General features: G+C 41.1%; 1 protein-coding gene across 2 annotated transcripts in view; it reads left to right on the top strand.

Annotated features, from left to right (window-relative positions):
* The window catches only part of PARD3B (par-3 family cell polarity regulator beta), a 588,896-nt gene that overhangs the window by 17,262 nt on the left and 544,984 nt on the right, over nt 1-26,650 (top strand). For both annotated transcript variants that reach the window (XM_083400643.1, XM_083400642.1), the window contains exon 2: nt 19,916-20,017. In XM_083400643.1, coding sequence (XP_083256769.1) covers nt 19,916-20,017 — 102 coding nt within the window. The remainder of the gene's footprint in view (nt 1-19,915; nt 20,018-26,650) is intronic.

Here is a 26,650-nt window from a genome sequence, read left to right as displayed (position 1 = left end):
AAGATTATACTGTCTCATACCCAACTAAATATTAATTTATCCTTTATGGATCAGAGTTCATTAACAACCCTCTAATTTGCCCTTGCATCAATATGTTTTCTTGAATAGAAAATCTTAATTAAGCTGTACAGCATTAAAGTTCGTTCACCATGACAAGCATATTAATAAGCTCAAGTATCACTTTGTGCAACAGCTCATGCTTTTGTGGGAGTTGCTGGTGATTGCTTGCCAGGTTAAGGAGAGAGCCCTTTTCACAGTATGGATTTTATTATTTACTTTTTTATTGTATCTGTGAATTGCCCCATAGCAAACTTCTCTGGGCAATGAACAATTAAAACAGTTTTAAAATAATAAAATCCAACGAAATACTAGCCATTAATCGGCACAACAACAACTATCAAAGCACAACTACTGGTGATAACGTGAAAAGTAAAATAAATTCCGTTGTAATCCTAAAATGTCAGAATCATAAAACATCCTTTCAGAGCTAAAGCAACACGCTAGTCACGAAATGCAGGGTTTAAGATGTTAATACAGTTCTAAACCAGCTTGGAGAATGGTGTTAAATAAAATAAAGAAGGTATTTGCCAGATGCTGAAAAGAGAATAATGTCAGTTCCAGGCAGACTTCTTTGGGGAAGGAATCCTATGACTGAAGGCATCACTGATGTTCCCTCTTTCTATCTCAGATTGAGGGGCCATCCAAACGTGGGAGGCTCAGCTGATGATTTTCAGTATACCTGAAGGAGCGTCTCCACCCCCATCGTTCTGCCCGGACACTGAGGTCCAGCACCAAGGGCCTTCTGGCGATTCCCTCAGTGCGAGAAGCCAAGTTATAGGGAACCGGGCAGAGGGCCTTGTCGGTAGTGGCACCCGCCCTGTAGAATGTCCTCCCACCAGATGTCAAGGAAATAAACAACCACCAGACTTTTAGAAGGCATCTGAAGGCAGCCCTGTTTAGGGAAGCTTTTAATGTTTGATGGATTACTGTATTTTAATATTTTGTTGGAAGCCGCCCAGAGTGACTGGGGAAGCCCAGCCAGATGGGCGGGGTATAAATAATAAATTATTATTATTATAATGGGGCCCAGAGATGTGTGTTTGTGTAGGGAGAGGGTCAATCCTTCAGGTACCGCAAGTCCTAAGTGGTGCAGGACCTAATGTTGAAGCCACCGTTTTGCAGTGATCCTAGACATGGACCTCGGCAATGGAGGGAATAAAGCACTGGTGTAATGTGTTCAAGTAGAAATCTTGCTGCTGCATTCTTCACAAATTGTAGTTATGGATGGTCTTTAAAGGCATATTCAACACATTGCAGTCATTTGGAGGGGGGGGGGGGTTACCAGTGCATGGATTGCTGAGGTGGTGATATCACTGTCAAGGAAAGGGCATACAAGTCAAAGCTGAGAAAAGTCTACAGAGACTATAGTCCCATAAATGAAAGACTTTGTCCCATAACATTGAATGAGAAAGACGTACGGCTATATATCCCTGTAGTAACTGTTTAATGATGTGTTAAAGTGTCTTAGATAAAGGGGGAGAGAGGTACCTGCAAATATGTTAACCAAGGTTGTAAGCAGAGAACAACTTTTGGAGTGTGTGTGTAAATTGCAGTTAGGTTAAAGATTCTTGAAATAGTCGGATGAAATGGGGGAGGATGAGGAGATTTCACCCCTCCCATACCCAAGAATCTCCTGAGGAGTCTGCTGATTCTGCAGAGAGGAGGAGGCGTGTCCTGCTCACTACTTATTCTGCTCCAGCACCACATCAAAGAGTCGGTCAGTGAGTGAGTCGGTCAGTCAGTCAGAGAGAGAAAGACTGAGTGTTAGAGATCGTGTGTATAGATAAGGTTGCTGCTAAGAGCAGCTGCAGACACTCAGTGCGGTTTAGCATCCATTTATGCTTAGACCTATTTAGCTCTGTATATAGTTGTATAATAGTTGTAGATAGAATAAAGAAGATATTCTACAGAGCTGCTCTCCGAGTTGTTTATATACTCTGCTATACTCTGCTATACTTTGCTGTGCGGACGACTATCTACTTGTGGAAGTGAATCCGGTGCTCACAACTCTAAGCTGTGAGTCCACAGCACTTTGACCTGTTCCTGTGCAGAAGGTGGTCTCTGGAAGTGCCACCCAGCTCGCCTAGCCCAGTCGGGGCTGAAGTGGATGAGTCCAGTTAGTGGCACTGGCTCAAGGGCGATGCTGACAAACCCCCCCCCCCAATAGAATTATACCGCAAAATGATCTCATGGATTCCAAACCCAGAATTTCGCATATGTTATTTGGTAAACCACAGTGATTTCCTTGGTTTACTTTTGTGGCATACACCCCCCATCCCCCCCCTTAATAACTGCTTTGGTTTCCCCGAATTCTTGCTGACATGGATGTGAGTGTTTTGACTTCTTCTGAGATCCTTTGTTGCTCTAGTCATCTGCAGAAGTGTTTTGTCCCTGACAGACTTGCTTGAGAGTAAAAAGTTACTCTCTCTTACTTGCTGAGAGAACCTTTCCCCCTTTTCCTTCAGTGTAAAATTGGCCCAGGAGGCTTCTACGCCTTGTAGATAGGACATCGCTGGCACAGTAGATCCTATGTTGGTTGGTTGCAGAGCCCTGAATTGTGGCATTGCTAATGAGGAGATCCATTATCCTGTGCACTGCTGTGCTGGCACAATGGCTCATAAGGCGCTCTCCTCTGTGGGTTTAAAACCGGTCTTATTTATTTCTGCACAAAGTGCATCAACCAGAAATCAGCTTTGATCTAAAGTTCCCCCAGGGATAGGAAGAGTGGCTAAGGAATATTCATGTTGAGTGACAACAATAATTACTGGAAGAACCATTTTAGAAATACCATGCATTGATTGCATTATTCCTGTGCGCCAGAGGGAATATGTTACAAAATAGCTGGCAGAATTACTATTATTACTCCTAGTTTTGTAAAATGCTAAAGCCATCTATCTATCTATCTATCTATCTATCTATCTGTGTGTGTGTGTGTGTATATAATATAAACATATATAATTAACATGTATATATATATATAATATATTTTGTGTGTGTGTGTGTGTGTGTGTATATATATATATATATATATATATATATATATAATAAAAATGTGCCTGTATTTTAACTCCCTTCCCTTCTGCTGGCAGAATTACTATTATTACTCCTAGTTTTGTAAAATGCTAAAGCCATCTATATATATATGTGTGTGTGTGTGTGTGTGTATATAATATAAACATATATAATTAATATGTATATATAATATATTGTGTGTGTGTGTGTGTATATATATATATATATATATATATATATATATATATAAAAATAAAAATATGCCTGTATTTTAACTCGCTTCCCTGCTGTGGCTTGTATTGGTAAATAAAGTGCTGGACCTTAATTTAGTTGCATATTGTGTGTCTCTGTGTTAAAATTATACCTTATAATCTGCAGAAGGTAAACCTGTTGATGAATTGTCTGCTTTATTATGATCCTGACAGATTTTTTTTTTTTAAATGACTATGGCTTCGAAATTAGCATATTACCAAGTAGAGCCCAACCTCTGACCTTTCATCTTTTAACGGTTTGAGTAGATAATGTGAAGAATACTGTCTCATTTCTAGATGGCTGCATCCTTGATGCTCCTTTTTATTTAGCCATTGTTCAAACGTGAACACTGCAATGATTGTGTGTTTCCTCCCCCGTTCTTTTGTAGGCTGTGCAGAACCTTTTGTATGCTGGTTTTAGATTGACTGACTGCTTGATTCCTCAAATAAATCTGGAACAATGGGTGCCACCTTGATAGTGTCACAAAATACATTCTGCAAAGTTGTTAAGGTTCATGAACAAATTAAATCTGGGGGTGGTTGGTTGCCTTTAATTCAGTAATGACAGCTTTGTATATCTTTTCCTGGAACCTGGATTTCTTGTGTTTGACAACTGGCATCCTGAAAACATATTAATGGGCTCTGATTATTTCAAATACTGAGAAAGAACCAAGGTGGATTTATTGCTAAAAGCCATATACTTAATGATACCCCTTTAACAAAACAGCCTTGAGAAGTTTTAAGCAATGTTGATGATCTTATATGGAATTTAGATTGCTAGCGGACTCAGTTTTTGCTTACCTCTAGCTCCATTTCATTAGGAGTTGTCCAGTGAAATAAGACAAGTGTTAGATATTTTTTTACTATGTATGCAGTGATATCAAACGTAATGAAGTTTGAACAGTGCCGGATTTACGTGTAAGCTAAACAAGCTATAGCTTAGGTCCCCACTCTCTTGGCTCCCCCCCCCCAAAAAAAAAATTAAAGAAAAAAACACCTGGATGTACATTTTCAAAATATAAGATAAAAAACGAATAAAATAAAACCTACATACAGCAACAGTGTTTTGTGTTGTGTACGCTCCTATAGTGTAAGTCATGGGCCCCGCCTGCTAGCCTGCTCCCTAAAATATCACTGGGTTGCTCATTTCTATATATAGGGTGCCTACATTCTGCATGTGCCACACTTCCATTTTGAGTGTTACGCTGAGGTCTGTCTGTTTTTGTTATTTATTTTGCATTTTTGTTTTTGCTGCTGTTTTTGTGTGTGTGACTGTGTGGGACCCAGTTCAGCTACTGATTGATTGATTGACTGCGCGACTGCAGTACACTGTTTATGGCTTTCATTTTATGGATCGATGTTCTCGTTAGATAGTAAAATTCATGTTAAATTCCTCTTTTAGGGGTTGTTTTTAAAAGTCTGGAACGGATTAATCCATTTTGCATTACTTTCTATGGGAAACCACACCTTGGTTTTGGAACGCTTTGGTTTTGGAACGGACTTCCGGAACGGATAAAGTTTGAGAACCAAGGTACCACTGTATGAGCAACCACTGAGGCACAGCATGTCTCGTCTTTTATCCCGGAATCCCAAGAATAGCCCCATTAAATAAATAAATAAATAAAAACTTTGTTCAAAATAAAATGTAACACATAACTAGAGGCAAAAGTCAGTCTATGTGCATGCAGAGGTACACATTCTTTCTTTAGGAAGCCATGTCATAAATGTGGCACCATGGCGATGCAATGAAAGATGGGGCATCACCTAAGATTCCAGATTCCGTAAGTTCCATATTCCAGGAACATGACCAGTCATAAATGGTCAGCTGATGATTCCAACCCTGATAACTCTTCTCCCTCCTTAACATTCTGCACAATGTAGCTGCTAAAGTCCATATCAGTCACTGGAAATTTGTTTTCTGTTGTTGGAATAACTCTACTGGTGCCTTTTCCTTTTCCAAAATCAGTTCAAAGTGCTGGTAGTAAGGTAAAGGAACCCCTGACCATTAGGTCCAGTCTTGACCGATTCTGGGGTTGTAGTGCTCATCTCGCTTTATTGGCTGAGGGAGCTGGCGTACAGCTTCCGGGTCATGTGGCCAGCATGACTAAGCCGCTTCTGGCAAACCAGAGCAGCGCACAGAAACGCCGTTTACCTTCCCGCCAGAGCGGTACCTATTTATCTACTTGTACTTTGACGTGCTTTCGAACTGCTAGGTTGGCAGGAGCAGGGACCGAGCAACGGGAGCTCACCCCATCGCAGTGACCTTCTGATCAGCAAGTCCTAGGCTCTGTGGTTTAACCCACAGCACCACCCGCGTCCCTCAAAGTGCTGGTACTCACCTGTAAAGCCCCACATAACTTGGAAATCAGGTACTGTACTTAAAATACAGTTGGTTCCTGTGTACATTTTAGCCAGTTTCTAGTGCGCTTTTGAGAATGTCCCCACCATCTGAGGTGACCGGGAGAGGACATGTTTTGCTGTGGTGCCTTGTCTGGTGACAGATTTGTATGGCGAAAAAATTTATGCTGCGCTGGAATTTCTGTCTTCCGAAACACACGAAAGAAACACAAGGTTTGGTTTTTCTGGACTGAACACAGTAAGACGACAACTTGCACACCTTTTAACTTGTGTGCATTCTACTTTACATGTGTGACCATCTTCTCACCACCCAGAGTTGGAGGAGAAAGTTGGAAGAGAAAGTTGGAAGAGAGCAGGATTCTAGGAAAAATTATTTTGGCAATCCCACACACCATTGAACCCAATGGGTTTCGACTGTGTATGCTTTTGGAACTTAAATTGAGGGCTTACTGTGTACATAATTGTGACAATGGTATTAGCCAGGGGTCAGCAAACGTTTTCAGCAGGGGACCAGTCCACTGTCCCTTAGACCTTGTGGAGGGCCAGACTATATATATATATATATATATATATATTTTGGGGGGGGGGGAGAGAACGAATTCCTGTGTCCCACAAGTAACCCAGAGATGCATTTTAAATAAAAGCACACATTCTACTCATGTAAAAACACCAGGCAGGCCCCACAAATAACCCAGAGATGCATTTTAAATAAAAGGACACATTCTGCTCATGTAAAAACATGCTGATTCCCGGACCATCCGAGGGCCGGATTAAGAAAGCGATTGGGCCGGGTCTGGCCCCCGCGCCTTAGTTTGCCTACCCATGGTACAGTGGTACCTCGGGTTAAGTACTTAATTCATTCCGGAGGTCCGAACTTAACCTGAAACTGTTCTTAACCTGAAGCACCCCTTTAGCTAATGGGGCCTCCTGCTGCCGCTGCACCACCAGAGCCGGATTTCTGTTCTTATCCTGAAGCAAAGTTCTTAACCTGAAGCACTATTTCTGGCTTAGTGGAGTGTATAACCTGTAGCGTATGTAACCTGAAGCGTATGTAACCCGAGGTACCACTGTATTAGCTTTTGCAAAGGAACCAGTGAACTCAATATCTGGAGTAAGAAAAGACCACCACATGCCTTCCATTCTAGCACCTCCTAAGTTTCAGCTCCAGTAGTGATGTATGGAAGTGAGAGCTGGACCATAAAGAAGGCTGATTGCTGAAGAATTGATGCTTTTGAATTATGGTGCTGGAGGAGACTCTTGATAATCCCATGGACTGCAAGAAGATCAAACCTTTCCATTCTGAAGGAAATCAGCCCTGAGTGCTCACTGGAAGGACAGATCCTGAAGCTGAGGCTCCAAGACTTTGGCCACCTCATGAGAAGAGAAGACTCCCTGGAAAGACCCTGATGTTGGGAAAGATGGAGGGCACAAGGAGAAGGGGATGACAGAGGACGAGATGGTTGGATAGTGTTCTTGAAGCTACCAGCATGAGTTTGACGAAACTGCGGGAGGCAGTGGAAGACAGGAGTGCCTGGCGTGCTCTGGTCCATGGGGTCACGAAGAGTCGGACACGACTAAACGACTAAACAAGAACAACAAAGTTTCAGCTGGCTGTTGCGAAAACTAGCCATTTGGTTGCCAATTCACTTGGCGACACCTTTTGAAAGCCACCAGCAAGCCTCTCTTTGTTGTCTTCTTCCAACGTCAAAGCCTGTGACGCTGGTGAGAGCTGAAATAAACCTTCCCATCATTAATGCAGGGTCACATAACTAGTTGTAACACCTGTGCTTAGAGAAACAGCTATACAGTAATTAAAGGCAGAACTGACGAAAGCTAGTTCATGAAGCAAAACATCTTCCTGTGAGTCTAGCAGTGTAATAAGCATTATTGAATGCAAGCACCCTGGGTTGTTATTGGGGGGAAACTGCAGAAATACTGAATAATACTGAATAATAATAATAATAATAATAATAATAATAATAATCCTGTTTCAAAGCATTTTAATTCTACACTCCCTCTGGTTTAAAAATATTTCCCATAAAATGACCGTCAAATTCTGGGATATTAAGAAGGAAGGGATTACTACTGGAGCCATACAGACACCATAGCTTAACTTCCCATGGACTTAACCCATGGAAGACAATTTTATGTAGACTTTTGTTTACTTATTTTTTAAAATATTTCAAATGCCACACTTCTTAAGAATTATTCTTTCCTGGAAGCAGCCACCTTGGCTCCCAGAATTCATTTAAAATCACAACATTCAAACCCAACAGTTTACCTGGTTTGCATATTGAGGATTTTTGAAAACTTGCTGTAAAAGACATTAATTAATGTATCTACATTAATTAAGTAGTGTAAAAGCGATTTCATGACATCTGTATCCAAACAGATGTTTGGCACAATCAAGTTGTTACTGGATACCTATTTAGAAATGCATTATTGCACTTCGCCTGAAAACAAGACTGGTTTCATATCATTTTACTTGGAGGCTGTGAGGAATTCCATTTGTTTTCTGATTATGTCATCCCCTTCGTAATAATGAAGCCATTTAATAATTTTGTGGGGAACTGAAGACTCTTTCTCTTGGCTGAAAACCAAGCATCACATGCACATTATCTAGAGTGAGTTTATTTTTCATGATTTTGGCATATTTCCTGGTTTTGGATTGAGGTTTTATTTATCTTTTAAAAGGGGTATGTAGATCACGTGTTATAGTGATCCCAGCTATAAAAGTCTCTGTTATAAGTTGTAGTTTCTTTGGAACTTCTGAGCAGACTTGTGTGGGAGCAGACTATGCTCTGATCCAGCCATAAAAATGATATCTACTCTTATATATTGTTGGTAATTGTTTGATATGTATACACGTTCCCTTTTTTGAGCATTTGTTGAGCCAATAAAAGATACCAGCCTGCCTGTTTTTGTTTCTGGCATTTTAGGGCCAACACAGCAACAAATACACAATAGTATTATTTTAATTTGCTCCATTCCATGAGCTCAGGGATTGGTTATTATATTACGCATGGAAAAGGAAAATTCTCGTTTCTAAGGGATTACAACTTAGCTGTCAAGGAAAAGTGAGGCCATGAATTAACTCACGTTTTTTGAGGAACACGGGTGGCACTGAGGTCTACACCACAGAGCCTAGGGCTTGCTGATCAGAAGGTCGGTGGTTTGAATCCCTGTGGTGGGGTGAAGTCCCGTTGTTTGGTCCCAGCTCCTGCCCACCTGGCAGTTCGAAAGCACGTCAAAGTGCAAGTAGATAAATAGGTAGTGATGCCGCACATGTGCTGTACATAGTGGTTTGTCAGCGGCATGCTCCAGTGCCGTACGGATGGTGCCGGGATCCTCTGCTCGCAGCTGTAGCGGCGACGGAGGAAACCCACCACCATCTGTACGGTGCTGAAGTGGCACCGGCGGCAAACCGCTATGTACAGCACATGTGCGGCATCGCTACATACAGCGCATGCGTGCGACGCTGCACATGTGCTGTAAATAGCGGTTTGCCACCAGCACCGGGATCCTTCTGCTCGTAGCTGCAGCCATGAACGGAGGATCCTCCATGGCGCAATGGCTGCTCACGCTGCCGTGAGCCACTGCAGGGTGCCTTCTTGTCACCCCCCCCCCAGACATGGCACCCGGGGCGCACCACCCCCCGCCCCCTGTTGCGACGCCACCGCATAAAGATTGAATAAGTCCTACACAATATACAGTGGTACCTCAGGTTAAGTACTTAATTCATTCCGGAGGTCCGTTCTTAACCTGAAACTGTTCTTAACCTGAAGCACTACTTCTGGGTTATCAGAGTCTGTAACCTGAAGCGTATGTAACCTGAAGCGTATGTAACCTGAGGTGCCACTGTACAGACATCTCTTTTTCCTAGGATGATAGTTTATTTAGACAGTCCGTGAAAAGATGAAGTTGTATTATTCCATTTAAATGCACAAAAATTAACATTTTCAATTTATTTTCCAATTGGCTAGTTGCTACACTGAATTAAAGGGAAATAATTGAAGATAGATCCTTCGGGGGGGGGGGTCTCAGTATTATAATGTCCTGTAAATAGTGACCATTCCCGAGGTACTATTTCTGGGTTAGCAGAGCCTGTAACCTGAAGCGTATGTAACCCAAGGTACCACTGTACATCGAAACAACAGTCCCTGGTCACAGGTTTGCAATCTTTTTTTTTTTTTAATTAATTTTTATTCAGTTTCCAATATACATTCCTTCCATATTTAGCATCCACCTCTAACATATACATCTTTTAGACTTCCCTCAGCGTATCTGACAATTTTCCATATTTTCACTATTACTCACATTTCTTAAATTTATATTGCACTTTAACAATCTTAATCTTATCATAACTTTCAAGCAAAATTTCAGTCAATCATTTTCACAAAGCTTCTTGAAAGCCAACAAGCGTTAATTGCTCCTCACATACATTTTTTATATACTCTGTAAATTTATTCCAGTCCTCGGTGAATCTCTGATCGTGTTGGTTCCGGATTTTTCCCGTCAATTTGTCCATTTCTGCATATTCCATCAGTTTCATTCTCCATTCTTCCCTAGTCGGCATTTCTTCCTGTTTCCATTTCTGGGCCATCAAAATTCTTGCTGCTGTCACTGCATACCTAAATAATTTCACATCATTCTTTTTAATTTCATTCCCTAATATTCCTAATAGAAATGCTTCTGGTTTCTTAACAAAAGTATATTTCAACATTTTCTTCATCTCATTATAAATCATTTCCCAGAAACCTTTCACTTTCTTGCATTCCCACCACATATGATAAAATGTTCCCTCTTTTTCCTGACATTTCCAACATTCATTACTGAGTTTATACATCTTACCAAGTTTCACTGGTGTTACATACCATCTATACATCATTTTCATTACATTTTCTTTTATTGTGGTGCATGCAGTGAATTTCATTCCTTCTCACAGGTTTGCAATCTAAAACATGTGACGGAAAAGGGGAAGGATGAGAATGGAGGATGGAATGGAGCATTCTTAAAATTGCACCCTAATTCTTATAATGACCAGTTGCAATGAAGGAAGTTCAGGGAGAGGAGAAGCCAAACGCAGCTGATCTAACCTGAGCAGCCGTTGTGCATTAGCTACCCCTATCCTTGCTTGTATTCATTCATTGGCCTGCTTCTTGCTTCATGTTACGTCTTCTATCAAATATCACGACTTGCAATCAGCATGGGATGCTGTGTTAGTCTACACCTCCTATTCTTTTGCTGTGTTGTGAGTCTAGAAACGAGCTTTGTGTTGTTAGTGCTTAGAGGTGAGGTAAAATGATTGGTGGTGATTTGATTTTCCTGAACAGCCTTCACCGCAAGAGGTGACTTAAATTTGTCTAAATAAGCTACTGTAATGCCTGCTTCATATATATATATTAATATTAATATTCAGGTGACTAGCTTTTAGAAATATATATGTGATGAGGAAAATATTTACATAATAATCCTGAAAGCATTGCTCTTTGCATAAAAAAAAAGTGATCATAAACAACCTTGGAATAGTTTGATTCTAACCGTGGGTTTCAGCCTTTAGGCAAATAGCACATGCACATTAAATATTGCTGTTCAATATTCATTGGAAGTGCTGAGGTGAATTAAACTAAGTAGGTATTTTCAAATGTCTCCTCTTTTAAAAATGTCGTATGATGTCTTGATTGAAACTATAGATAGAACTGTAGCTTAGCACATATGCTAACGTATGTCATGCTGCAGGCGATAATTGCCATTCCCATAATTAGGAGTTTAGAAGTTATTCAAAAGAGTAGACCATAAAATGCTTTTACTAAATGACCCTATTAACTCTACGCTGCGGTGGTATCAAACGGTGCTTTTCAAGCGGTTGCACAAGAATTGTGTGGAACTATAGGAGGCTCCAGGGGACTACAGTGGAACCTTGGTTCACAAACTTAATCCGTTCTGGAATTCTGTTCCAAAACCAAAGCGTTCCAGAACCAAGGTGTACTTTCCCATCGAAAGTAATGCAAAACAGATTAATCTGTTCCAGACTTTTAAAAACAACCCCTAAAACAGCGATTTAACATGAATTTTACTTTCTAACAAGACCATTGATCCATAAAATGAAAGCAATAATCAATGTTCTGTACTATGAAATAAATAAGACAGTGTTGTAGATGATCAAAATTAAAATTAAAATTTTTTATTACCTGCACTGATGATAGTCATTGTTTGGATGGGGGCGGCGGGGCTTTTTATCAATTTCCACGGTCACACAATCAATCAATCAATCATAAAAGGAAAAACAAGCCACTGTCACAAAAATGAAACAGCCACACAAACAAAAATGCAAAAAATTAGCAAAAACAAAAGCACCAAATATCACCTCAGAACACTGCAATCAGAAATGGAAGTCTTTAATTATGATTTGGGGGGGGGGGGAGGACTCAAACAAGCTGGGCAAGGGTAAAAACGGGAGGAAAAAAGCCTTAATTAGGATGGGGGAACGACTCAAATGAGCTGTGCAACAGTAAAAATGGAATGAAGGAAGCCTTAATTACTTTTCAGGGGACTCAAATTAGCAGTGCAAGGGTAAAAACGGAAGCTCAGGAGCACATTCGACTTCCGAGGCAAAGTTCGAAAATCGAAACACCTACTTCCGGATTTGCAGCATTCAAGTTCCGAGTTGTTCAGGAACTAAGCTGTTCTTTTTTAAATATTTGTTAAATGTTTAATAGTTACAGCAAAAGAGAAAGTAAGAAAAGAAAAAGAAAAAAACAATAAAAAAATTAACAAGCAGTACATCAAAAGTAAACAAAACAGAAAAAACAAAACATCAAAACAAGAAAAACAAAAAAATTTAAAAACACATCCAATATTTCCATATCTTTACCTTTCATTTACTGGTTTCATCGACCTCCTCACACCTCCCTTTTTTGTATTCTAGTTCAATTAGCTGTTTCAGCAAATCCTTTCCATCTTTCTCAATATTTTGTTCTATAATTTATCTTAACACAATCTAACTTTAAATTTTCCACTTTAACCCCTTAACAATCAGTTTTTACTTAATTCTTTATAACATTTCTGCTAAAACCATATAAATTCATTCCAGCATTTTTCTAACATTCATTAATTTTGCAATGTTTCTGAAAATATACTTTGAATTTTTTCCAATCTTCTTCCACCGACTCTTCTCCCTGGTCTCGGATTCTGCCAGTCATTCCCGCCGATTCCAGGAACTAAGCTGTTCAACCTGTGGCTGCCTTCACATTACGCGTGAACCGGTCCTTGAGATTTACCGTATTTTTCGCTCTATAAGAAGCACCTAGTTTTCGGAGGAGGAAAACAAGAAAAAAAATATTCTGAATCTTAGAAGCCAGAACAGCAAGAGGGATCGCTGCGCAGTGAAAGCAGCGATCCCTCTTGCTGTTCTGGCTTCTGGGATAGCTGCGCAGCCTGCATTCACTCCATAAGACGCACACACATTTCCCCTTACCTTTTAGGAGGGAAAAAGTGAGTCTTATAGAGCAAAAAATACGGTATTTCTCTCCCAACAAACCACAGTGGTAAACCAAGAAAGCTACAACAGCACATCGTGGTTCCTGCTTGGCTCACCACCTAGTGTGAATAGGAACAATAAACATCAGGTTACAATTACCGTATTTTTCGCTCTATAAGACACACCAGACCACAAGACGCACCTAGTTTTTGGAGGTGGAAAACAAGAAAAAAAATAAATTCTGAATCTCAGAAGCCAGAACAGCAAGAGGGATCGCTGCGCAGTGAAAGCAGCAATCCCTCTTGCTGTTCTGGCTTCTCGGATAGCTGCGCAGCCTGCATTCGCTCCATAAGACGCACACACATTTCCCCTTGCTTTTTAGGAGGGAAAAAGTGAGTCTTATAGAGCAAAAAATACGGTATGCCCAGCCCTGCAATATGATTAGTTTCTCTTCCAACAGTGTGAAGCCAATGTTTGTTCTTGGCTTACCAATCACCGTTTGTTTCAGTGAAGCAATCTACAATCCCTGGTTAGGACACGGTGCAAAGTCATGGGTTGTAGTTTGTTGTTGTTCCCATTCCCCTTAGGGTAGGAATGAAGTTGTAGTGGTCTCGACATTCATGGTTAGCTGTTATGTGGTTTACTATGATGTGTGAACTGGAACACTGTATGCAAAGTTCTGGCAACACTGGAGTTGCCAATGTTAGTGTCTGTAGTAGTTTTACTATTTCCACATGGAAAAAACAAACCTCATTGCAACCACTTCCTCCAATCCATTTAGTGAGGTTCCATACTGAATTTGGATTCCTGTCGATCTTACTTGCCTTAAGGCAGATGATCATAGTGTGCTTTTTTGAGTAAAGTTTTGCTGAGCTGTGCGTATCTGTGCAGATATTACACTTGCAAATTAATTCTTTTGTAGTTCTGAGTCCTTGAGTAAGGAATGTATGCGGGGTGTGTGTTTGCAAGAAGGGTGGTCTTGTCTTTTGGCATCAAGCTGCATTCCTGAAGAGCACATAGTTTTTCTTCTAAGTTTTCGTCAACAGCGATATATTAGATCCCATTAATTATTATTTTTTAATGCATGCTAATTTGGGTGAAAATGATTCCTCTAATCTAATGTGTGCAAAGAAAAGCTCAAATGCTTAATTTTTTTTCTGGATCATGTGCATGATGCTAGTTTTTTGGAATTGCATTAGTGATTTGAAAATATAGAAGACAGACACATGTCTTGCAGTTGTGTTTTGGGAACCATGATGCCAAAATTTTAAAATTAACCAAACAAAAAACAAACCACCCTCTATGGCTCGTTTTAAAAATAATAATTAAAAATGGCATTTAAGCTTAAAAAAAGCTGGTTAACTGAAATGTATGCTAAATAATGTGGAAGCTTAAGCGATGCAGTTTAGTTAATAACTCTTAACATTATCATATTAGCATTTACCTTTCTAATAAAAACCTTAAACTTTTGATAGCAGCCTTCGCCCATTTGTCATCTTTTCATGGGCTGTTGGTATTGCAGCGATTCGGGCAATTCTTAGCTTTAAACTTTCGCATGCCAGGCAACATTTAATTTAAAAGTGTTTAAAGTTAAATCACCTGTGTAATTCTTCTCAAGAGCTGGATCCTAAGGGCTGCAGCATGTCGGAATCTCAGTGCTAAAGAGGAGGTGAGTGAGACCATAAAAATCACAGGATAGGATTCAACTTTACACTATTACAAATGTTCTGTGTGCGCAAAATTTACAGTTCATCGGATGGAACAGTTGTGCCCCCCCCCTCCCTGGCCTGCACACTATTCTGGAAGTTCTCCTGAAACTCCCTTAGCCATTTTGGGGGGGACGGGCATTGGGTGAAGGAGAAGAGCGAAGCCCCCTCAGAAATCCTTGTGCAGGGCATTTGCTGATGTGGCTGTTTAGGTCAGGCATAGGCAAACTCTGGCCCCCCAGATGCTTGGGACTACAATTCCCATCATCCCTAGCTAACAGGACCAATGGTCAGGGATGATGGGAATTGTAGTCCCAAACATCTGGAAGGCTGGAGTTTGCCTATTCCTGGTTTAGGTGAATCCAGCCCACAAGGTTCTGCAAAGACTTTGGTCTTGAAAAGAAGGGCCTGTATTCTTGCCCTTTCTGGGTCGGATTCTGAAACACTGAGTGGGAGCTTTATTCATGTCCTTATTGACTGATAGCCAGGGCTACACTCTCTTCGTCTTCAATTGCTCAAATCCCCATGAAATTGGCTTAAAGTCATGACTTAAAAAAACAAGCCCTGTGTTGCTTTAATTTGTATTCTAGTTTGAAAACACATATTCAAGCTTTTCAGTTCCAAATTCTTTATATAAGAAAGGTTTGTTTATTATTTAAAGTAGTTTTGCCCTGTTTTTCAGCTGCAGAAGGCTCACACACCCTGGTTCTATTGAATTTTTTTTTCAGTTCAGCTTTTAAGATACCATCGAGGTTGCAAGATTCATGATTATAAGAGAATGGTCAATATTTACAGCACATTATAATATTGAGACCCCCCCCCCGAAGGATCTATTCTTCAATTATTTCCCTTTAATTCATCGTATGAAGCAACTAGCCAATTGGAAAATAAATTGAAAATGTTAATTTTTTGTGCATTTAAATGGAATAATACAACTTCATCTTTTCACGGACTGTCTAAATAAACTATCATCCTAGGAAAAAGAGATATCTGCATGCTAGCAGAACACAAGTTATGAATCTTGTCATGCCACCTCAATGCTTGTTTTTTTTTCATTTTTTATTTTCAATGCAGAATCATAACAAAAATTACAATCATTGAATCCAAAATAATACTATATATATATATAAAACGTAACATACAAAGAAAAGAAAAAAAGAAAAGGAAAAGGAAAAAAAGCAGAGGAAACAAAACAAAAACAAAAAGGCACACATCTACAGAAAAAAACCATATCATCATTATAATCTAGTCATTACATACATATACACATATTGACTTCAATGCTTGTTTTTATATTGCATTTTGAATTACAGTAAGGTATTTCTCTCGCCTAATGTCCTATGGAGGTGGGTAGAATCCAGACCAGATTTCCGTTGACTTTTAAAGAGGGTTGATTGAATGAAGAAGATTGATTTCTTTGGAATTAAAATATGAACACAGATGTAACAGAACTCAGACATCAGAGGGCTGTGTTCACAACCTTTGTCCGTTCAGTGGGTACCACTGAGAAGCTCACCGTGGCTGAAGCCAGTCACCTCTCCAAACTCTTTTTCAGTACTAAGGCTCAGTTATGTAAGGCATAACAGCTTTGGCAGAGATGCTGCGGTAAAAGTTACATATAGCTGTGTATGTTTGAGATCACTGAAGAAAGGGAGGAGCACAAGATTAAAGGGTTAAAAGAGGAAACAATGATGAAGTACAAATCTTCTGAGTGCTGTCCTAAGCTTTATCATTTAGTTACTCTGTAGGAGGATTTGGGAGCAGGCTGAGGAATAATTTGTACTTGAGAGCCAGTGTGGTGTAGTGGTTAAGAGCGGTAGTCTCGTAATCTGGGGAACCGGGTTCGCGTCTCCGCTCCTCCACATGCAGCTGCTGGGTGACCTTGGGCCAGTCACACTTCTCTGAGGTCTCTCAGCCCCACTCACCTCACAGAGTGTTTGTTGTGGGGGAGGAAGGGAAAAGGAGATTGTTAGCCGCTTTGAGACTCCTTAAAGGGAGTGAAAGGCGGGATATCAAATCCAAACTCTTCTTCTTCTTGGTGATCTTGGCACTATGTGATATATAAACCAGTACCGCTAATTAACAATTTATTCTGAAATAGCTTCTTCTAGGGGGGACGTTCTGGTGCTTAGCAATTACCACACGAAACCTCATTAAAATGTTGAAAAACTGGTATGCCAGTGATAGAACTGTAAAGAAACCAAACTACTACAGAGGTACCTCGGGTTACATACACTTCAGGTTACATATGCTTCAGGTTACAGACTCTGCTACCCAGAAATAGTACCTTGGCTTAAGAACTTTGCTTCAGAATGAGAACAGAAATCATGCAGCGGCAGCATAGTGACAGCAGAAGGCCCCATTAGCTAAAGTGGTGCTTCAGGTTAAGAAGAGTTTCAGGTTAAGAACAGACCTCCAGAACGAATTAAGTTCTTAACCCGAGGTACCACTGTACACAAATAAAAATGTATGTAAAAGTAAAGGATAAAGGGAACCCTGACCATTAGGTCCAGTCGTGGCCGACTCTGTGGTTGCGGTGCTCATCTTGCTTTATTGGCCGAGGGAGCCGGCGTACAGCTTCCGGGTCATGTGGCCAGCATGACTAAGCCGCTTCTGGTGAACCAGAGCAGTGCACGGAAATGCTGTTTACCTTCCCGCCGGAGCGGTACCTATTGATCTACTTGCACTTTGACGTGCTTTCAAACTGCTAGGTTGGCAGGAGCAGGGACCGAGCAACGGGAGCTCACCCCGTCACGGGGATTCGAACTGCCAACCTTCTGATCAGCAAGTCCTAGGTTCTGTGGTTTAACCCACAGCGCCACCCGCATCCCTAAAATGAATGTAGTGTGCAGCAAAAGGGCAAGATTACTTCCATATCTTTTGAATTGTACTGCATGCATGCATGCATGAGATCAGCGGTTCACGTGCCGATCAACATGGGTTTTGAGCCCATGTTGGGCAAAATTTGCAGACTTCATGAACCTTGTGGCTCCTTGCAAGTCTTCGATGTTATGAAATGTGAATAGAAATATGTGAAATGTGCTAGGTGTTGTTAAAAGCAGAAACAATTTGAGTTGGGGTATAGTAAATGTTGGAACTATTGCAGAAGAAAAGAATGCTTGGCTTGCTTTTTATTATTATTATTACTACAAAGTGCTATCTTTTGTGTTCATGACCGTTGTAAACTAGACAAATTTTTATCTAACAAGTTATGTAAAAAGGAGAGAGTAAATGGCTTCTTCAAGCAGTGTGGAATAATTGCCTTGTTTATTAGCGAACGCTTGCATGTGTAAGTCTTATCAGATATGTGTGGCATCCAGTTATCAGAAGAAACTATGAAAAAGGAAGGAGTTGCCAGAAAGTACTGTAATGACCAAGAGGACTGGAATGCTGAACTGTGAAAAGATTGTTTATCATGCCAACACCTTTCAGTTTCCAATCTTGGACATTGCTTGATGCATGTTCTGGAATGCCTGGCAGAAACTGAAGTATAGTTAACTTGTGCAATCAGTATACAGTGGTACCTCGGGTTACAGACGCTTCAGGTTACAGACGCTTCAGGTTACAGACTCCCCTAACCCAGAAATAGTGCTTCAGGTTAAGAACTTTGCTTCAGGATGAGAACAGAAATCGTGCTCCGGTGTCACGGCGGCAGTGGGAGGCCCCATTAGCTAAAGTGGTGCTTCAGGTTAAGAACAGTTTCAGGTTAAGGACGGACCTCCAGAACGAATTAAGTTCTTAACCTGAGGTACCACTGTATATCACTTACTTGTAATATCACTTTAATTGTGCCAGCTTGACCTAGAGTGGTCAGTTTGGATGGAGGATCTGGAAGTTTTTGTTGCTGCTATGGTTAGTTGGAAATACTTGGTGTTTTAACTGTTTGTGAATGTTACTGTCTTTTGCCCATATTTATCTAGTTAATGAATTTTGCTAACTGGACTAGCAGGGTTTTTGTAAGGTAACCTTCCTGGTAAAAATGCAACTTCCTTGTGACACTGGGTTACAGTGAGGATGCACTTGTTTTTTAAAAATTTGAACATCAAATTGAAAACAGCTGGGAATCAGTGGTTGCATTTAGATAGGTTTACAAGCTAAGAATCTCATCCTGGTTTGGGATATTGGTTAATTTAGGTCATAGTTCATCACCCTTGGACAAAATAGCCAGTTATTTGGGGCATAACAGGAGTGGGAGATTCTGGTCACCTCCTCGCATGCATGGTGGGAGTGCATCACCCCAAAAGTCTGGTTTGCTGTTACCTCTGAAAACAGTCACTGTTTCATCATCAGAAACAATTTGTTACAAATTGCAAAGCTTAGACAGATATTCCGACTTAATTTGCGCTTGTTGCAGAAAGATCCATGTGTGAGAAAAGAGAGCTGAAATTCAGAGGCGTGCTTCTGCTTGGCAAGGCATTGTGCAGTGAAAGTTTCATCTAATGTCTCAATCCCAAGGCGCACCACCCAGTATCCAGTATCTTGCAGTATCACACAAATGTCTTCCACTGGTTTTGTTCAGCGTCATAGTACAGTGCCACTGCTGGTCGAATCTTTCTTGCTCCAGTGTGGTGTAGTGGTTAAGAGCGGTAGTCTCGTAATCTGGGGAACCGGGTTCGCGTCTCCGCTCCTCCACATGCAGCTGCTGGGTGACCTTGGGCCAGTCACACTTCTCTGAAGTCTCTCAGCCCCACTCACCTCACAGAGTGTTTGTTGTGGGGGAGGAAGGGAAAGGAGAATGTTAGCCGCTTTGAGACTCCTTCGGGTAGTGATAAAGCGGGATATCAAATCCAAACTCTTCTTCTTCTTCTTCTGCTCATGCCTCTCTAGATCCCAACCCAATGTGAATTTTAAAATGGTTGTTTTACATTTCAATCTAGGCTGTTAATTATATTCCTTAAAAATAATCGCAATATTCTGAAGAGAGATTATTTGAACACGTCCATATTTTAAGATAATGTTTTTAACTAAATATTTTGATACTCTGTTGCTGACTGAAGCATGCTAAAGTGGTAAATTAAGGAAAAAATACACTTATGTTTCATTTGCAGGATCCTTCGTATTGGGTGAATATTCACCATCTGGAATACACAGATGGAGGAATCCTGGACCCAGATGACATCCTGGCAGATGTTGTGGAAGACAAAGATAAGGTAGATGGAGAATAATGCTCTATTTTTAACTGGAAATTGTCAGATTGAATTAAGGCTCTACTTGACTGTGTTACAACCTCATATAGCTTAATATACTGAATAGCTATTTCATAGAGTGATATTAGGTTGAATAGCCCAAATAATTAAACGTTGGCAGGCTTTTGTTGAGGTACAGTGCTGCTGTACAGTATCAATGCTGGACTGAAGCAACCCGATGCATTACTACTTTGCATTAGGACTTTGGTTAAAACTATATTTCCTGCTCCTTTTACAATTCTGAAAAAAGTAGCTGCTGATAAAGTCATTTAGATAGGTTTACACTGGTTTTAGATGTGTGTTGATTTGAAAAGCTAACGCTATTCTAGGCTGCATTAAAAGAAGTGTAGTTTCCAGATCAAGGGAAGTAATAGTACCACTCTATTCTGCCTTGGGACACGGGTGGTGCTGTGGCCTAAACCGCTGAGCCTAAGGCTTGCCGATTTCTCCAGGGAGGGGGGAACCCTCATGGAAACGAAATGGGGTGGGCTTCAGCGGGGCTTATGCAGAAACAAGATGGAGTGAGCCACCTGTTCTTACCTGCCTGCTCCATTCAGAAGAATCCACCAACAATGAAGGTACCAATATTGAACTACTGATGGCCTGTTGAAGCAGGGCAGTCTTTGTTTTTATAAATATTGAAGGGTAGGGGGCAATGTGAGGTTTCTGGGAGAGAGATTTCATGGGTCTGGGTGCCAGTTGAGAGGTGAGTGGTCTAGCAAGCTTTTCCTGTTCATTGTTTTCATATGAGAGATCATCTGAAACATAGACGCCGTTGGCTGCCTGCTGAATTCTGCCTGTTTGCTGCAATTAATGTTTAGTCTGTCACTGCAAAAAAGGTAGTTGATTCTAATGAAATTAAAGGCATCTCTTCTTCCTTTTTTGTATTATTTTCCCTGGTACTAACATGGCAAATGCCAGTAATTTTCTTCTGCACATAAAATAAGCATCTTGATCTGCTTTATACTGAATTGAGACTGCTGGGAGAGATCATCAGGGGGTTTGGGCTGGGTGTTCATCAATATGCGGATGATACCCAGCTCTACCTCTCTTTTAAATCAGAACCAGTGAAGGCGATGAAGGTCCTGTGTGAGTGTCTGGAGGTGGTTGGAGGATGGATGGTGGCTAACAGATTGAGGTTGAATCCTGACAAGACAGAAGTACTGTTTTGGGGGTACAGGAGGCGGGCAGGTGTGGAAGACTCCCTGGTCCTGAATGGGGTAACTGTGCCCCTGAAGGACCAGGTGCGCAGCCTGGGAGTCATTTTGGACTCACAGCTGTCCATGGAAGCACAGGTCAAATCTGTGTCCAGGGCAGCTGTTTACCAGCTCCATCTGGTACGTAGGCTGAGACCCTATCTGCCTGCGGACTGCCTCGCCAGGGTGCATGCTCTGGTTATCTCCCGCTTGGACTACTGCAATGCGCTCTACGTGGGGCTACCTTGAAGGTGACCCGGAAACTACAACTAATCCAGAATGTGGCAGCTAGACTGGTGACTGGGAGCGGCCGCCGAGACCATATAACACTGGTCTTGAAAGACCTACATAGGCTCCCAATACGTTTCCGAGCACACTGACATTTAAAGCCCTAAACGGCCTTGGTCCAGTATATCTGAAGGAGCATCTCCACCCCCATCGTTCTACTCAGACACTGAGGTCCAGCACTGAGGGCCTTCTGGCGAGAAGCCAAGTTACAGGGAACCAGGCAGAGGGCCTTCTCGGTAGTAGCGCCCTCCCTGTGGAATGCCCTCCCACCAGATGTCAAAGAGAACAACAACTACCAGACTTTTAGAAGACATCTGAAGGCAGCCCTGTTTAGGGAGGCTTTTAATGTTTGATGTAGTACAATATTTTAATATTTTGGGGGGAAGCCGCCCAGAGTGGCTGGAGAAGCCCAGCCAGATGGGCGGGGTATAAATAATAAATTATTATTATTATGCCAGGGCCTCTCCAGAGTCTTAGGCAGAAATACCTTCACAGCCCTTTCACTTTTGAGCTATGTTAGCTGGAGTGACCAGGCAATGAACCATGGAAACGTCGAAATTCAAGCAAATCCTGAGCCGTTGCCCATTTCATTCTTTTATTAAGAGCCGTTGTCTCCAAATCTTTGCGTAATATTTGTGAACCACTACTGTATGGTGTTGCTTTCTGGCCCTGACTAAACACAAGCACATCAGATACTCAAAGTATATTAATCATCTATCTAAATCATACTTGGAGTATTGACCCATTGTAATAAGTAGGCTTAAGTCAATTGGTCACAATGGATCTATTCTGAGTATGACTTAGTCATACTGTGCTGCTTTCAAAGACAGAGGTTTTAAAAATCCTGTATATAAAACAGCTGTTTCATTAAACAGCTTGGTTAGTGCTTAGAACACTTTGGTTAGTGCTTAGAAGGTCACAGGCAGGAAAAAAAGTTGGGACTGTTTTGAATGACACCATTTCAAAACACTATAAAGCATTTCACAAGCATTCATTCAGTGCTTTTTTTCTGGGGGTACGTAGGTGTATGGGATGTGGGTGGCGCTGTGGGTAAAACCTCAGTGCCTAGGGCTTGCCGATCGCATGGTCAGCGGTTCGAATCCCCGCGGCGGGGTGAGCTCCCGTCTTTCGGTCCCAGCTCCTGCCCACCTAGCAGTTTGAAAGCACCCCAAGTGCAAGTAGATAAATAGGTACCGCTTTATAGTGGGAAGGTAAACGGCGTTTCCGTGTGCTGTGCTGGTGCAGGCTCGCCAGAGCAGCTTCGTCACGCTGGCCACGTGACCCGGAAGTGTCTTCGGACAGCGCTGGCCCCCGGCCTCTTAAGCGAGATGGGCGCACAACCTTAGAGTCGGACACGACTGGCCCGTACGGGCAGGGGCACCTTTAAACGTTACGTGAATCTTTGTACTTTTGTCCATTTACTGTATTTATTTTTCCTGATTCGAACTATAAAATAGTCATTTTCTTGAGTCAAAATGAGACTACCCCTAAACATATTTTTTTTTTAAAGAAAAAAAGCACTGCATTCTTTCAACATCTTTACAACAGGCTTGCAAAGGGGATTTGGTATAATTACCAGCTTATTCTTTTTAAGTTGCTGTTTTGTTCTTTTGCAGTATTCAACCTTTTCATTGTATACACAGCACAATCTGCCATCTCCCATTAAAAAACAACAACCGTGAATATGAAAGCTTATTAAAGGGGAGAAAGAACAATGTTAAAGATCTTGCAATCTATTGGTAGCCCAGTAGTTCCAAAATGTCTGCATAATAAGGTATTTGAGTGAATGGAAAACGAATGTGTGTGTGTGTGTGTGTGTGTGTGTGTTTTCAGGGGTGGGAAACTGGATTTTGCTGGTGGGCCAGATAGTTACTTCCTCTGCTCTCAACAGAATTTTCCACCAATTCTGCAAAGTAATTGTTTTAGTACACTAAGAAAAAACAATTACTGAAATATCTTAAAGTACTATTTCATCCTATAATTTCTCAAGACTGGGAGAAGAGAAAAGAAGGCATCACCAAGCTTTATTTATCGCATTGTGAAGTGAAATACAGGGAATTTTAAAATGCCTATTAGTTCCTTACATGGCGTACCTTCTGTAAAGTTATGGTAGGCACCTGAAGCAATTTAACCATCTTAGAATTGTCAAAGATAGAATTCGCAGACATTTTTAGTTGTAAGGTTAAAAAATTGCTCCCCTTCTTCTTTAAAAAAAGGGACATACATTTGAATAATGCACTGTTTCTAACTTAAGAAAATTACAGTATAATTAAATGTGGCAGGCTGTACATGTTTACTGTTTCTTGTTGCTAATTAACTGTTGGGATTGTGGAGAAGAGCTGGCTAACAGCTGTTTGAGGTAATAGGAACAGGGAGTGCTTTGGTGGTGATGAGCAAAACAACAAAGTGTTCTAGTATAATGAAAGTCTTATTCGTTCTGTGTCTTTTCCATCCTTTGGAGGAACCAACTCTTCTTGTACGCTGTTTACTTTTAGGAGGATGTTAAAGAAGTGGTTTGAAAGAGAAAGGCAACCATGCCCCTTTTAGTTCCTGGTGTCTGGGAGCTTTCCATTCTGCCTCAGTCGCTCTTCCTGGCTCTGCTGCCTGGGCCAGCCTTCCCCTGTGTATAATTAGAGCAGTTTGCTACCTTTGAAGGTCCCCAAATCTGTAGCCCATCCACATCAGTGGCAGAGCCTACCCTGGGCCACCATAGATACACTTTCTCTGTTTCACCAGCTGCTAGTGAAACCTGCGTTATCTCTTGCATCTTCTTTGCTACCTTTTTAATTCCTTTCTCTTTTCATCTTTCTCCAGTCTTTGTTGCTCACCGCCTGCCTGCCCACCCTGGCAAAGAATACGCCATTTCTTCTCACAACATTTTGTTTAATAAGAAGCTAGCGTGCTTCCTCTCTCATTTATAACAGTGGTCCTGTATGAATGCAAAACACTGATCGATTGCTCTGTCTCCGCAACCTTTACAACATCCCTATAAAGCTAGGCAGTATTGTTACTTTTGCGTTACTGGTGACCTGGAAACTACAACTAATCCAGAATGCGGCATCTAGATTGGTGACTGGGAACGGCCGCCGAGACCATATAACACTGGTCTTGAAAGACCTACAGTGGCTCCCAGTACATTTCCAAGCACAATTCAAAGTGTTGGTGCTGCCCTTTAAAGCCCTAAACGGCCTCTGTCCAGTTTACCTGAAGGAGTCTTTCCACCTCCATCATTCTGCCCAGGCATTGAGGTCCAGTGCCGAGGGCCTTCTGGCAATGCCCTCACTATGAGAAGCCAAGTTACAGGGAACCAGGCAGAGGGCCTTCTCAGTAGTGGTACCCACCCTGTGGAACGCCCTCCCATCAGATGTCAAAGAGAAAAATAACTGCCAAACTTTTAGAAGACATCTGAAGGCAGCCCTGTTTAGGGAAGCTTTTAATGTTTAATAGGTTATTGTATTTTAGTGTTTTGTTGGAAGCCGCCCAGAGTGGCTGGGGAAACCCAGCCAGATGGGTGGGATATAAATAATAAATTATTATTATTATTATTATTATTATTATTATTATTATTATTATTACTGAGTTGCCAACATCCCCTGGTGCCCACCAACTTTCTGAATCTCCTTCCCACATACACTCGCTTCCTCCTTGATTGCGTGGTAGTGAAGATGGCTTACCTTTTTCCTGAAATGTACAGAGAACCGAAGCAAGGAATTGGAGTATGGTGCTGTTTTCGACGTCCTCTTTCAGCTATGTGTGCTTTTCAAGGTTGAGATGAAGTCTAATGGGCCCAACTTTTGCCCACTTCCCTTGGAAAAGGGAAGCTTGTGTACAGACTCTTTCTGTTTCTTGGGTGTGGGTGTGTGAAGAGATGTTACCAGAGGAGGTGGAGGCCACAGCTCTCCAGGTGTGAAAGCTCCAGGTGTGCCCATGGACCTAAAAAAGTTGGCATGTAGTGAATTAGTTCTTGGTTGTGATGAGATTTCTATAGCCCGGTGGTTCAGAGTGTGAGCTTGCAAGGCTTATGTTTCAAATTTCGCCTCTAGCTGTGAACTTATTGAGTGGCCTTGGGCAAACCATTCTTGTTCAGTCTCATCATTGGTATGGGGATAATTACACCCAATTTCCTTCACAAGCTGTTGCACTAACGCTCAAGTAATGTTCAACTAATGTTTGTGAAGTGATTTATAGAGTGTTGTTCAAAGTATCTTGTGCAATGCAACCCTCACCGTGTCTACTCATAAGTAAGTCCTACTGAACTGTAACTGTAATCTTTTATAGTTTTATTAGGCATGATTCTTCAGGTTGTTGTTGCTTTTTAAAAATAAAAATAAAAATGAATCCACAAACACTTACAAGCAACCAATCTCTGCAATGTTTTTATCTTCATAAATTGTGTTTCTTCTGCCCAGAGATCAATTCAATCCATTTGGAGGTGTTCATGGGATTAAGAAGTCTAGGAAAGCACAGTGTTGATTGACGTTTGTAATTGCACATCGTTGTCCTTCTCTGTGTGAACTATTTTTCTTTCTGCTCTTCAGGTCTGAGAGCTCTTGTCTCTCACATGACAACTGTGCATGCTAGCAAGATGATGTATGTTGCCAGCATAGCAATACACTTAAATATTTTAAATGACTAAAAGTCTCCTACTAATTTACAGTGAATTTGGAGAAGATAACAGCCTGCATATCGCAGAACAAATAGCCAAAAATATTCATTGAGTCTATGTGGGGAAATTGCGTGGTTCAGAATTTGCAGCTCCGGTGGTGTATTATTAGTAAAATCTAATACAGAACTTGAATGAAAGGCAAATTAAAACATTAGGCATTTAAAATCCAGTCTAAAGACCTTTATTGGTCAATCTGCTGTTCTCATTCTATTTCGTGAAACATTATTTCATTGCCTTTTAAAAATCTGTCATATGCTGGAAATATTGAAATAATTAAACACGTTTGATTTTATGCATACATTTTCTAAAATTAACTGCCTTTTTCACACTAATCTGTCTTGTCTCTAATTGGGTTGAAATGTGTGAAAGGGAGAGCGCTTGATACAGAACAATTTTTCAAAGGGAAGCCGAGGAGCAGTCAACAATCGTGAGTTATTAGGTATGGTT

The sequence above is a fragment of the Podarcis tiliguerta genome (genome assembly GCF_965153285.1).
Source record: "Podarcis tiliguerta genome assembly, chromosome: 1".
In the NCBI taxonomy this organism is placed as follows: domain Eukaryota; kingdom Metazoa; phylum Chordata; class Lepidosauria; order Squamata; family Lacertidae; genus Podarcis; species Podarcis tiliguerta.
This window is presented reverse-complemented; position numbering and strand designations above follow the sequence as displayed.